Source organism: Antechinus flavipes, chromosome 3 (genome assembly GCF_016432865.1).
Source record: "Antechinus flavipes isolate AdamAnt ecotype Samford, QLD, Australia chromosome 3, AdamAnt_v2, whole genome shotgun sequence".
NCBI lineage: Eukaryota > Metazoa > Chordata > Mammalia > Dasyuromorphia > Dasyuridae > Antechinus > Antechinus flavipes.
The window spans coordinates 567,883,855-567,895,657 of NC_067400.1; the positions used below are offsets into that span (position 1 = coordinate 567,883,855).

Genomic DNA, 11,803 nt, shown 5'->3' on the forward strand with positions numbered 1-11,803 from the left:
AGCTTAATCCCCCCAAATACAAACATTTCAGTATGCCAAGAGCAAAATGGAGACTTTGGGATAGGTCTCTGGGCTTTTTTTTTTTTGGGGGGGGGGGGAAATCCTCCTTTATATTAAGCTGAAATCTATTTGTAACTTCCACCCTCATTGGTCTTCCTGGATCCTTTGAGCTGGGGAAGACCTTAAAAATCATCAACTATTCCCTCCATTTTACAGATGAAAAAACTGAGGCTTAAAAGTATAAGTGATTTGTTCAAGGTCCCACAGACAGTAAGAATTAACAAGCAGAATTTGAATTCAGTTCTTCTCGATTCCAAGCTTAGCATTGTGTCTGCTGTATCATACTGCTGCCTCTGCCCTGATAGCAAAGAGATTGTTGGGAAGACCAAATGAAGTAATATTTGTTAGCATAAATATTATATAAATGAAAAAAAAAGCCGAATCTCTCTTCTATACAACACCATCTTCAAGTAACTTGAAGGCAACAATCTGTGTTCCTCCCAAATCTTTCCCTTTTCAAAGGTAAAATTTCTAGCTAAATAGTATCTAGTAAAATAACCTTCCCTTGATAGAAGGCAAGCTCACGGTTGGCAGGGAATTTCATTTTGTCTTTGTAGTACCTGCCACATAGTAGATGTTTAAGACATGATTGCTAATTGATCGCTTGATGTGACTTAATTGATAGGAACATAGAATCCCTACTGTGTTGAGTCCCACCAAATGCAGAATTTTTTGAACTTGTGAATTTCATCTTAGTATATCCTTAGGGTCAAAATTGTTTTGAGTCCTTTAGTCTGTCATTTGACAACTGCTTTCCTGTCATCTACAAATTTGACAAGTATGTCACTTTATGCTGTCTTTCAAGTCACAAATAAATAACATGTGTAATGTTAAAAAGATCCATAAGCTAGGACCAATGAGGGGGAGTTTCTACGTTAGAGGTCTCCTCTTCAGAGAATGAGACTATTAATCATCCCTCTTGGTGGGTAGTTGCTCAGTCACAGATTCATCTAATTATACTATCTTCTAATCTAAATCTTTGGATCTTGTCCATAAGGACATCATTAGATAATTAGCAAAATGCCATGCCATACTGAAATGGAAGAGAAACTGTGGAAATCTCCCCATCTCTACTAATGCGATAACTGCTTTGAAAAAAGAGAGAGGAGTTTGATGTTTCTTCCTAGTGAACCTATACCTGCATCACTATCTTGTTGGTTTTTCTTGAACCCTCAGAAAACCAAAATGTTAGCAATGGGAAAGAAGGGGAAGGGATGGAAAAAGACTTAAAATGTAATGGATACATTTTTGACAAAAAAGATACTTCTCAGTAATAAAATCCCCCAACATAATCCATTACAAAGTACATTTCCTGAGGGGAAAAAATGAATGGAATGGAAGGATGTTCCTATCATGGTATGTACAGTTTGGCATTAACATTGACCTTTGGGACTGGAGTTTTACGTCCCCTCCACTTTAACTTCATTTACACTGTTGCAGTCATTGTATAGACTGTTCTTTGGGCTCAGCTTTTCTGTATTAAAAGTGACCTTTTTTAAGGGTTAGGGGAAGAGAAGGAGAGACAAAGGTGACTTGGAAGTGGAGACAAAGGGTAGTGGAGATAGGGAGAGGCTCCATGAGGAAGATGAATTCGACTTTGGATATGGTGACTCGAAAATGTTACAAGGAGATGCAGGAGAGGTGTTCAGGAGAATGTGGGACTGCAGCTTGGGGAACAAGGGACAAAATTAAAAAGAAAAAAAAGGAGCTTGGCAAAGGAGACAGAAGTAATAAAAGGTAGAAAATAAGGCACGAAGGGAGAGATGGTGACAGGAGGTGAATTGAACAAGTGGGAGGAGAGAATGGGAGGAAAGCTGATGATCCTGGGAGGAGAAAGCCAGGATGGTAGCTGGAAGCTCATATCCTCATCCCTTATCACATCCTCTCTGCCTCTTTCCTTTTGTTTTTAAGCTGGGGGAGAAACTAGGCTTGTTTTAAGGCAGATGGGGAAGTGCCCAAGGACAGGAAGATCATTGATAGAGGGTAGGAAGGGAGGAGGGGTGGGGGAAGGGATCAGCACAGTCTGCTGAGACTAGGGAAGAGAGGATGGATTCAGGGACGAAAAGGGTTGGGGGGGGGTCTAAGCAAAGAGAAATAGGTAAGATGGAGCTCACTCTGGGATGCTCAGGTTCCTTGAGCAGGAAGGAACCAGTGTTCCTGGGACTTTGGGGATAAAAGGAGCTCTTTAGGATTTTGAAATCTGTCGGTGATGGGAAGGGGGGTAAGTTTCACTTTAAGAGCTCAGAGATGCTTATGAAATAAGCATTCATTAATGCTTGTTGACTGAGCGGATTTGGTTCATCTCTACCCATGAATCCTAAAGATTCACAAAGATCCATGCTTAGAAATAATTCAGAAATGTCCTATAAAATTCAGACACCTCTAAAATTTGACACCTCTAGCTATTCAAGTCACCCTTCAGCCAGATGTGGATTCTTACCCTCCTCTCTTTCCCTCCCCACTTTCTAGAAGGGGAAATGCAGGTAGAAGGCTAGATAATGTGGGAGGAGGAAACAGAAGATGAGGAAGGGGAAGTTGAACCCGAGGCTCCGGATACAATGGCATTTATTTCATGGAGAGAAGCTCCAGGGTTTCCTGACATTGGAATTTCCCCACACTCTGCTCTAAGTGACATCTGGGAGAATCTCTGATTCCAAGATTCTTGGGCACTGACACACACCCCCAACCAGCTTGAGTACTTCAACCCCGAGACCCGAGACCCGAGACCCGTCACAATGAAGTATTCTGATCTCAGAAACACTCCCCAGACCCTCTGTGCTGAGTACTCCTGAACCTTGAAACCTCCAATCTGGAGCCCCTGGAAACATAAGGATCCTTTCTGAGCCTTCCCTGGACTTCTCGATTCCTGACATGTTTAGGATTTGAGATCCTCAGCCCTATGATTATTAAACGCAGAATCTCCCAGCCCTGAGACCCCCAGATTTTATTACCTCCATGTCCTGATACTAAGGCAACACCCTTATGTCCTGAGATTTTCCCAAGTCTGACACTCTCTAACCCTCATTACTCAGATTCTGAGACCTCTAAGTCAATGTCGAGCAGCTGCTTTAAGTAATTATAAAAGGTGTCTGGGTGGTGCAGTGGATAAAGCATCAGATCTGGAGGCAGGAAGACTCATTGTCCCGAGTTCAAATCTAACCTCACACGCTTATGAGCTGTGTGACCCTAAGCAAGCTGCAGTTTCCTTCATCTGTAAAATGAGCTGGAGAAAGAAATGGCAAACCACTTCAGTATCTTTGCCAAGAAAACCTTAAATAGGGTTAAGAAGAGTCAGACATGACTGAAAAACAATTGAATAGCAACCCAAGTATAAAGACATCCAGACAGAGCCCCCTCAAACCTGGGAAGCCCAGACCCTGAGACACCTCCATCATGAGATACTCCAACCCTGAAATTTCTGGATCCTTAGACCCCCAATCCTGAGAGTCTGGACACTGGACCCTTTAATTCTGAAGTTTCCAGACCCCTCCCCCACTTAAGGTTCTCGTTAACCTTTTTGGTGTTGAGAATCCAAACCCTAAGATCCCTGACTCTAAAGCAGGGAGACCCTGAAATCTCCAGAGTTCGGAGGGGAGGGCATCCCTTTTTAGGACAAGCAGTCCTGTGGGTTCATTGAGCAAATGTGAAAGCGAGGGACCCTCTAGAATGCTGGGAGAGAGGAGGTAAATATAAGTCCCCATAGTCTGGAGGAGTTAAAAGGAAAAAAAATCTGGGTCTGACCCCCAGATGCACATGGCTAGGAATAAGTGAAGAGGCAGCCGATCTCCCCTTTTCCCAAAATCCCCTTCCCCCATTTCCACCCCCTCCCTCCTACCTCCCTTCAGTGGGTGATAGGAAAGGGCACAGGTCTGACGTCTGAAGTTGCTATGGCGACACAGAAACCCCTTTCCTTGCTGTTACCATGGTAACCGGGCCTCCATCTGTGCAGCCCCCCATTTAGAAATGGGGGTCTCTAGTCAGAAAAGAGCAGGGGAGGGGTTCTAATTAGGAAGGACTGGGAACAGGGAGAAACAAAAGGCAGTGAGAACATGAAAGAGAAAGTGGACATATTTGTGTGGGGAGAGCAGAGAGGGGAAGGGAAGAGCTATGGTTTCCACGGTTGAGGTATCTAAGGGGGTCATTCAAAACATCTCCCCATTCCCCAGAGGGAAACACTTAGGTCCCGATCTGGGACTAAGTTGGACTGGGCTACAAGGACACTTCACTTCCTCTGACACTGATGCTAAGTGCTCATTTTTGACCCTTGGAGGGGATGGAATGTTTTTCTGGTTCTAGAAGATAGCGATTATGTGATTATTATATCTTTTAAGTCCTTAAGATTCCAAATCAGGTCTGGGGAGAGGGGAAGTTTCCTTGTCGGGGGATCACCTGGGCCAGCCCCTTTCTGGGACCAGGTTCCCAGCTCATTGGTGCAGGTCTTTCCCCCTCCCCCTACATGGTGTCCCCCCTCCCTTTCCTGGTCCTGGATCCAACTGCTGGGAACTTTGTAGGTGGTGGGGGAGGGGAGGTTGGGGAAGGGAATCCCCTGGGGATATGACATCACCAGGCTGGTGTGACCCATGGGCTCCCTGGCTCCCTATCGCCCCACTGTGGTCACAGATGGACATTTCTCCCCTCCTAGGTTACTCTCCCCCCACTTCTCCCGGCACTCCCAAATGTCTTGCCCATCTTGGAATACAAGTATTAGGGCAGACTACTCCACACCCCAAGCCTGAGAAATAGAGGGGAAGGGCTAAGGAGCAGAAGAATTCATCTGAATCAAAGACAAGGTGAAGAGGAATTTGGAGAGTGAGGTATTAGGAAAAAAGGGGAAGATAGAGAAGGAAAAGGGGAATGGAAGAAAGGAACGGAGAAGAGGTAGAAGAGATGGGAGGAGACAGGGGAGGGAGGAAAGGAGGAGATGGGAAATTCCTTAGGGCAGAAATTGTCTTTGCCTCTGTATCTCCAAATGTCTAGGACTTATATGCATGAAGCACGTGGAAGAGAAGATGGAAGATGGAAAAGGGAGAGAAGAAACAGGCAGGATGAGAAGATAGAAAAGTTGAAAGGAGGTGGAATGAAGAGGGAGTTAGTCATAGAATCTCATAGCAGAAAGAGATCTTAAAAGGGATCAAGCCAAAATTTTATTTAAAAAAAATTTTTTTTTAAATACCCACTACTTAGGATGATACAACCTTTGCTTGAAGACTTCCCCCTTTAGATGGGAAAATTCCTCCCTCCAGAGGCAACCCATTTAATCTTACTGTAATCTTCTCCTCCCAATTATAACTCTCAATTCTGTTTCTATCTCACACACACATCCCCTCTGTTCACTGAAGAAAAACTCCTTGTAATGACTATGAGTAGTTGAGCAAAACAAATTAATCATGCTTCAACATTGGTCTTCTGGAAGCTGCAATCATGGTTGGTCATGGCATTGATCAAAATTCTTTAGTCTTTAAAAGTTATCTTTAGAATGTTGTTATTGGATGTTCTGGTTCTATTCATTTCACTTTGCATCAGTCCATACAAGTTTTACCAGGTTTCTCAGAAACATCACTTAATCATTTCTTCAACTGGCAGGCATCCATTTGCAGTTCTTTGCTGTCATAAAAAGTACAACTATAAATATTTTTGCACAGAAGCTCATTTTATTCGGGTGTAGTTTTAATTGTTATGATTATATTGAGTTGGGATACTTACATCATTTATAACTTTGCAATTTGCACTTGTTGATCCCAATGCTGCTTCAAGAGAGCCCTTCAAATATCTGGAAGACACAGTTGTATTTTCTATCCCTCTTCTCATATTTTGGCATGACCTTAAGTTTTAACTTATGGTCTCTTAAGCTTTATTTTCCTCATTCATAAAAAGGGGATGATAATAGCACTTACCCTAGAAGATTGTTGTGAGGATCAAATTGACAGATCTAAAGAACCCTGTAAACTTTTAAGTTCTCATCCCTGAACTTATGACATTGACTTTTTGAATTTAAATGTGGAACTTTGCATTCATCTCATTGACCATCACAATTTTAAAAAAATTACTAGCTTAATACCAGTTACATTGCTTTAAATGAAAAATAGTTTTCTCTATCCTCCCCCACCACCTTTTGATACAAGTTTGATTGCCCACTGTTCTAACCTGTCATCCAGTGTTTTGTGCCCTTTGAAAATGTGATAAACATGAAATCTATATTTTTATTGAGGTCAAAAAAATATAAAGGAGCACAGGGTTCAAGCTGATTCTTTAAAAATTCCACTAGCCAGCCACTAGAGATCTCCCTATTGAGGTCAAAATGGTTTGATGTCAAATCATTGATGACCACTTTTTGTGTCTGGGTATTCAATCAATTCCAAATGAACCTAATCATATTACAAGGACCTTGCCAAATTCCGTGTTATTTATCTACAGCCTTCCTCGAAGGTCCTACCAGTCCAATATCTTGGATCAAAATGGGAAATGAGGTTAGTCTGGTCATTGCTGTGTTCTGGTTCTTTGTAATAATGACTGACCACTTCCTTTTCTAGGTGAACAGGTTCTAGAATTTTATTAAGATCAAAATTAAGTTCACTGGCCAATAGTTTGGAGGTTTCATTCTCTGTTCAACTATTTCCACTGTCAGAAGACACAGGTCCCTTAATCCTGCTCATTGTTCAAGGCCCAACTTAAATCCCAACTAGAAGTTTTTTCTGATTTCTCCCCTTATCTCCCTCTTTCCCACAGCTGAATATGTTCTCTTTTCTCTTCCCAATGTACATTTGAGAGCTTGCTCTGCCTGGCCTGTGTTGTCAGATAGAGGCTAGATTAGATGATAGCCATTAAAGCCCTTTCCAGCTCTGGCATTTTTGCTTCTGAGTCATCCCTCTTTCCTGGGGCTGGCTCTGATTCCTGTGTCCCCCACAGCACAAAGAATTAGTTGGAAAAGAGAGAGGGAAACCACGGGGGAGGGGGGGGAGAGGGGAGAGTAAGATCACACTGTTTTGAGTGGGAGGGAATCTTAGAGGTCTTAGAAGTGTGGGGAGGAAACCTGAAAGAAGTGAGAAAAGATTTTAAAAGGAGGGAAGGAGAAATAGAGAAAAGACTGTCATCTACTTTTTCTGCTTTATCTCATATTACATGTGTACTTCCCACTCACTAGTTTCTCAGAATCTCCCTCTCCCTCCGTGCTTTTGTCCAGGTTTCCTCCCAGGCTTGGAACCCTCTTCCTTAATTCCTTGAGTCCCTGTTTTCCAAAGTAAAAGTCCTTAAAATTTTTAGTCTCAAGACCCTTTTTACAGCCTTAAAATTTTTTTCTGCTCACCCCAGCTTTTTTTTAGGTGTGTTATATTTAAATGAAGTTTTAATATAACAAGTTCTGACTGGAGGATCCCACGAAAGGGTCTCTCAGAGATGCTAAGGGCATCCCCCACACACATCTGAGAACGTTCTGGGAAGGGGGGGGTTGGGGGTGTCCGGTCACTCCGGCGTCACCACGGCTAGAAAACCTTCCCTGAGAATCGCCCTCGGTTGCCAGCGCTCTTTCCTCCCTCCCGTTATCCGGGGTTTGTTTCTCTAAGGGACTATGTCCCATCCCCATCCCCACCCCTCACGCCCTCGGTCGGCAAGCTCCTTTAGGGACCATTTCTCAGGTTGGTCTCGACACCGCCCTGGCCGAGTACAAAGCCCTGCACACAGCAGAGCGCTTACTAAATGTTGCTTTCGGGGCACTGCACTGAATTTCAGGAGCTGCCGGCCGGGCTGAAGGACAGACAGACGCGCGCGCACACACACGCAGCCAGCCCGGAGTGTAAAGAACAGTGTAAGCTGTGCTTTTATTAAAATGTGCATCATTCTTTTATTTTAAAATGTGCATCATTGTCTCGTGCTCGGCGCGCGCGACCTCAGCGCGGTGTCCCCGCGGCCGGCCCCGCCCCCGCCCGGCCCCCTCGGAGCCGCCGCGCAGGCGCACACTCAGGTAGCGCGGGCCCGGGGGCTTCCGCCCATTGCCAGGTAGACGTCGATGGGCACGTGCAGCAGCGTCAGGCAGTGGCAGCCAGGGCAGCGTCGCAGCGGCCTGCTGGGAAGGGAGCGGGGTGGGGGTGGGGGGCGTAGAAGTTGGAGGTTAGAAGCTCCAGGCCTAGGAAAGAGTCAATTACTGCTACACTTGGAGTCGAGAGCTCCAAGTTCGAATCCTTTCCCTGGGACTCAGTTGTTTTCACATCTACCCCACAGGGCCGTGGGCATGGCTGGCCCTAAATAATCTCCCCGCACCCTCTCCTTCCCCTCCCCCCACTTCTAAGTCCTAGGCCGGGGGAGAGGGGCACGAGGAGGAAAAAACGGGTCAGGGCTCGAGCCGCTCTCGTCTATCCCTCACCTGACCGGGGTGTGCTCCGTAGCAACGGGCTCCGCGCTGTCCTGGGGCTCGGGGGCTGCGGCCAGGCCGGGGGAGTCTCCGGCCTCAATGGGGAATCTCCGACCTTGCGGGGGCTCCTGGGCGCTCATGTCCGGGCCCCGGGAAGCTCTGCAGGGGGCAACACTGCGCTCAGCCCCGGCCCCGGCCCTCGTTCCACTGCCCCGCGTTCGTCCCCGCCCGTTCCGGCCCGGGAGTCTCACCTGCTGGAGGCCGGAGCCGGTCCCAGGCGGGAAACAGCTGCCCGCGCCCTGGCCGCGGGAGGACGCTCTGGTCCAGGGGTAGCCGGGCAGGTGTCTGGTGCAGCGGGGCGGGGCGCGCGGCGGAGCCGGGCCGTCGAGGGCGCGGGCTGCATTGTGACCCACGGGGCGGGCGCGCTGACCTCACAGTAGCCGGGGGCCGCGGCCCGCCCCGGGCCCGTTCCTCCCCTCGGGGAACCCTCACTGCTCGGGCGAGACGGCGCGGGTCGGGCCGCCACTTCGGGCGGGCCGCGGCGGGTCGTGGCGGGAGGGACGCTGGGCCCCGGGGGCGGCCGGCCCGGGACGGTGCACACTGTAGGGGCGCCGAGCAGTCTCTAGGTCGGGCATAGGCGTTTCCACAGCACGGCTCGGCGCAGCTGGACTCCGCTCGCTTCGTGGCCCCGGCTGGACGGCGGCAGCCCGCGATCTTGCTCTTGCAGGCGCCCACCGAGGCACGGGCTGGCCCAGCCGCAGCTTTCCGCTGGCCGGGCGATGGTGACAATGCGGGGCCCGAGGGGGCGGGGGAGGGGGGCACTGCCCATTTTGGTAGCCGGGGCAGCATAACCCCCCCACCCCCCGGGTCACTTGTGCCACATCAGTTTACATCATAATCAGGGCCCTAGCTTAAAAATGTCCGGCCCCCGCCCCCTCCCCCACCCGCGGCTGTGTCCAGACGGAGAATGTTCTAGCGCTGGGGGCGGCTGCGGATGAAGTCCTGGGGGGGAGAGGCGCGGGCCGAGGGCGATGGTGGAGTAGAGCTGCCTCACAGAGGCAGGATGAGCTGAGGCGGTGACGGGGAAGGAAGGAAGGAGGAGAGACAGCATGGAGGACTTTCTGCTCTCCAATGGATACCAGCTGGGCAAGACCATTGGGGAAGGGACCTATTCAAAAGTGAAGGAAGCATTTTCCAAAAAACATCAAAGAAAAGTGGCAGTTAAAATTATAGACAAGATGGGAGGGCCAGAAGGTGAGAAAAGGCCTTCTCTCCCTCATTTGCGCCAGTCGGAGGACTCCCACTGGAGGGCGGGTGAGGCAGGGGGGAGAGGTGAGGGGAGAGAGGTGGCGCGCGCGCAGCAGTCTGATCCTCCAGGCCAGATTGGGCACGGGGGCCTAGAACTGTTGTCTTCCTGCCTGGCGGGGACCCCACCTTTTGGGGAGGACGGCAGGGTGGGGGTGGGGCTCCCTTCATATAGTTCCGTGGCACACGCACGTGTTTGGCTCCGGCGTTTCGGGACGATGTAACTTGGTCCTTCCAAGGTGGCAGCTCCAGCTCGCGCGCGACCCTTAGTGCATCAGATCAGGTGTGTCGGGCTCCTGGCCAAGGGCCTTGTGCGCTAAAGGGTCCTAGAAGTAGAGGTGTCGGTGGCCCCAAGAAGCAATGAATCGGAGGGAAGAGGATGGCAGGGCCAGTTTAATGGAAGAGTGGGCTGGGCATTTGGTCCTGCCCCTTGGGTTCAGTCCTACTGTCTCCAAGTTTTCCCTCTATAAAAATTGGGCTAATGCCACCACTTTACATTTATATAGGACTTTACAGGCGGGTTCTAAAGTGCTTTCCAGGGCCAAGGTCCCTCCAGGCTGATCCTCCTAACCACCTTGTAAGGTAGGAAGTGCAGGGACTCATAGATGATTAGAGCTGGACCTTTAACCCCTCTTGAGCTTACTGCCGAGACACAGACTCCCAGAGAGGGCAAGTAACTTGCGAGCCACACAGCTAGCTGGAGGGCAGAGTTGGGACTCCTGCGGGGCCTATCTGCTGCATGCTGCTTTCCTAGATGCATACTATTAGAGTGGCAAGAAGCTCCCCTTTTGCAGATTAGGCTGCATAACTCCTGTCCTACCCACATGTGAGAGGGCTTTGGAAAGCCTAAGCTGTGAAGAGAGCCCATTTCTAGGCAAGCACAGTATGGAGTTGGGGCCACACGACAGATAGGGGTTGCATCTCCTTGTCCTGCCTTGCTGCTCCTCCCCTTAGCCTTCTCTTTTCTTCCCCACAGAATTTATCCAGAGGTTCCTGCCGCGCGAGCTCCAGATCGTCCGCAGCCTGGATCACAAGAACATCATCCAGGTGTACGAGATGCTGGAGTCAGCCGACGGTAAGACCTACTTGGTGATGGAGCTGGCCGAGGGGGGAGATGTCTTTGACTGCGTGCTGCACGGTGGGCCTCTGCCCGAGAGCCGGGCCAAGGCCCTCTTCCGCCAGCTGGTGGAGGCCATCCGCTACTGCCATGGCTGTGGCGTGGCCCACCGAGACCTGAAGTGTGAGAACGCCCTGCTGCAGGGCTACAACCTGAAGCTGACCGACTTCGGCTTTGCCAAGGTACTGCCCAAGACACGGCGGGAGCTGAGCCAGACCTTCTGTGGCAGCACGGCCTACGCTGCCCCAGAGGTGCTGCAGGGCATCCCCCACGACAGCAAGAAGGGTGATGTCTGGAGCATGGGCGTGGTCCTCTATGTCATGCTGTGCGCCAGCCTGCCCTTTGACGACACAGACATCCCCAAGATGCTGTGGCAGCAGCAGAAGGGGGTGTCCTTCCCTGGGCACCTGGGCATCTCGGCTGAATGCCAGGACCTGCTCAAGAGGCTCCTAGAACCAGACATGATCCTCCGGCCTTCAATCGAAGAAGTTAGTTGGCATCCATGGCTAGCAAACACTTGATAAAAGCAATAGCAAGTCCTCCCCAATAAAGCAGGGGAGAAAGAAAACCCAAAGTCTGCTTCTAAAATGGTGATATATATTTTACACTTTACGTTTGCTTATCCTATAAAACTCATCCCCACCCCCTTTCTCTTTCCCTTAAAAGACCTTCATGGAACCAAGGGCTTCATTCAGACCTCCCATTTTATCATGCCCGATGTGAATTTTTTGTTTTATACAACAGGTGTTTAACTAAAGTAAATTAAATAGATCCCAGAAGCACACACCTGGGGGAGGAGGAGGAGGAGGAGAAAAAAAAGTTACCAGGAGAACTATTGGATCTACGCCGTTGTTGCAACTTCCTTTCCAAATAAAAGCAGAAGCATTGGGAATAATGCAGAAAAGGCCTCTTGACTCCTTGTCTCAGTGAGAGCCAGGTGCCTGCCTCTTGGGCAGTATGTTGAATGGGCCCTGGCA

General features: G+C 49.2%; 2 protein-coding genes across 4 annotated transcripts; one reads left to right on the forward strand and one right to left on the reverse strand.

Moving 5' to 3' along the window:
- Positions 1-7,855: 7,855 nt before the first annotated feature.
- FAM229A (family with sequence similarity 229 member A) lies at positions 7,856-9,192 on the reverse strand. Of its 3 annotated transcripts, none has more exons than XM_051987851.1 (3): positions 8,656-9,192; positions 8,417-8,563; positions 7,856-8,179 (listed from the first exon to the last, which is right to left on the reverse strand). In XM_051987851.1, exons 1-3 carry the CDS (start codon positions 8,805-8,807, stop codon positions 8,014-8,016), a joined length of 465 nt encoding a protein of 154 aa, XP_051843811.1. In that variant the 5' UTR covers positions 8,808-9,192; the 3' UTR covers positions 7,856-8,013. The 3 variants fall into 3 exon arrangements, with proteins under 3 accessions (XP_051843811.1, XP_051843813.1, XP_051843812.1); XM_051987853.1 differs by having other exon boundaries at positions 7,856-8,116; positions 8,656-8,895; XM_051987852.1 differs by having other exon boundaries at positions 7,856-8,119; positions 8,656-8,809.
- Positions 9,193-9,501: 309 nt separating this feature from the next.
- Positions 9,502-11,730, forward strand: TSSK3 (testis specific serine kinase 3). Its single transcript, XM_051987850.1, has 2 exons — positions 9,502-9,658; positions 10,686-11,730. The coding sequence occupies exons 1-2, from the start codon at positions 9,514-9,516 to the stop codon at positions 11,345-11,347; spliced, it is 807 nt and encodes a 268-aa protein (XP_051843810.1). The 5' UTR covers positions 9,502-9,513; the 3' UTR covers positions 11,348-11,730.
- Positions 11,731-11,803: the final 73 nt, after the last annotated feature.

Coding starts and splice junctions, on each gene's coding strand:
- FAM229A (XM_051987851.1), bottom strand. CDS start 8,807: ATGCAGCCCGCGCCCTCGACGGCCCGGCTCCGCCGCGCGCCCCGCCCC. Junction 8,564..8,655: donor CCGGCTCCGGCCTCCAGCAG/GTGAGACTCCCG, acceptor TGCCCCCTGCAG/AGCTTCCCGGGGCCCGGACA. Junction 8,180..8,416: donor ACGGAGCACACCCCGGTCAG/GTGAGGGATAGA, acceptor ACTCTTTCCTAG/GCCTGGAGCTTCTAACCTCC.
- TSSK3 (XM_051987850.1), top strand. CDS start 9,514: ATGGAGGACTTTCTGCTCTCCAATGGATACCAGCTGGGCAAGACCATT. Junction 9,659..10,685: donor CAAGATGGGAGGGCCAGAAG/GTGAGAAAAGGC, acceptor TCTTCCCCACAG/AATTTATCCAGAGGTTCCTG.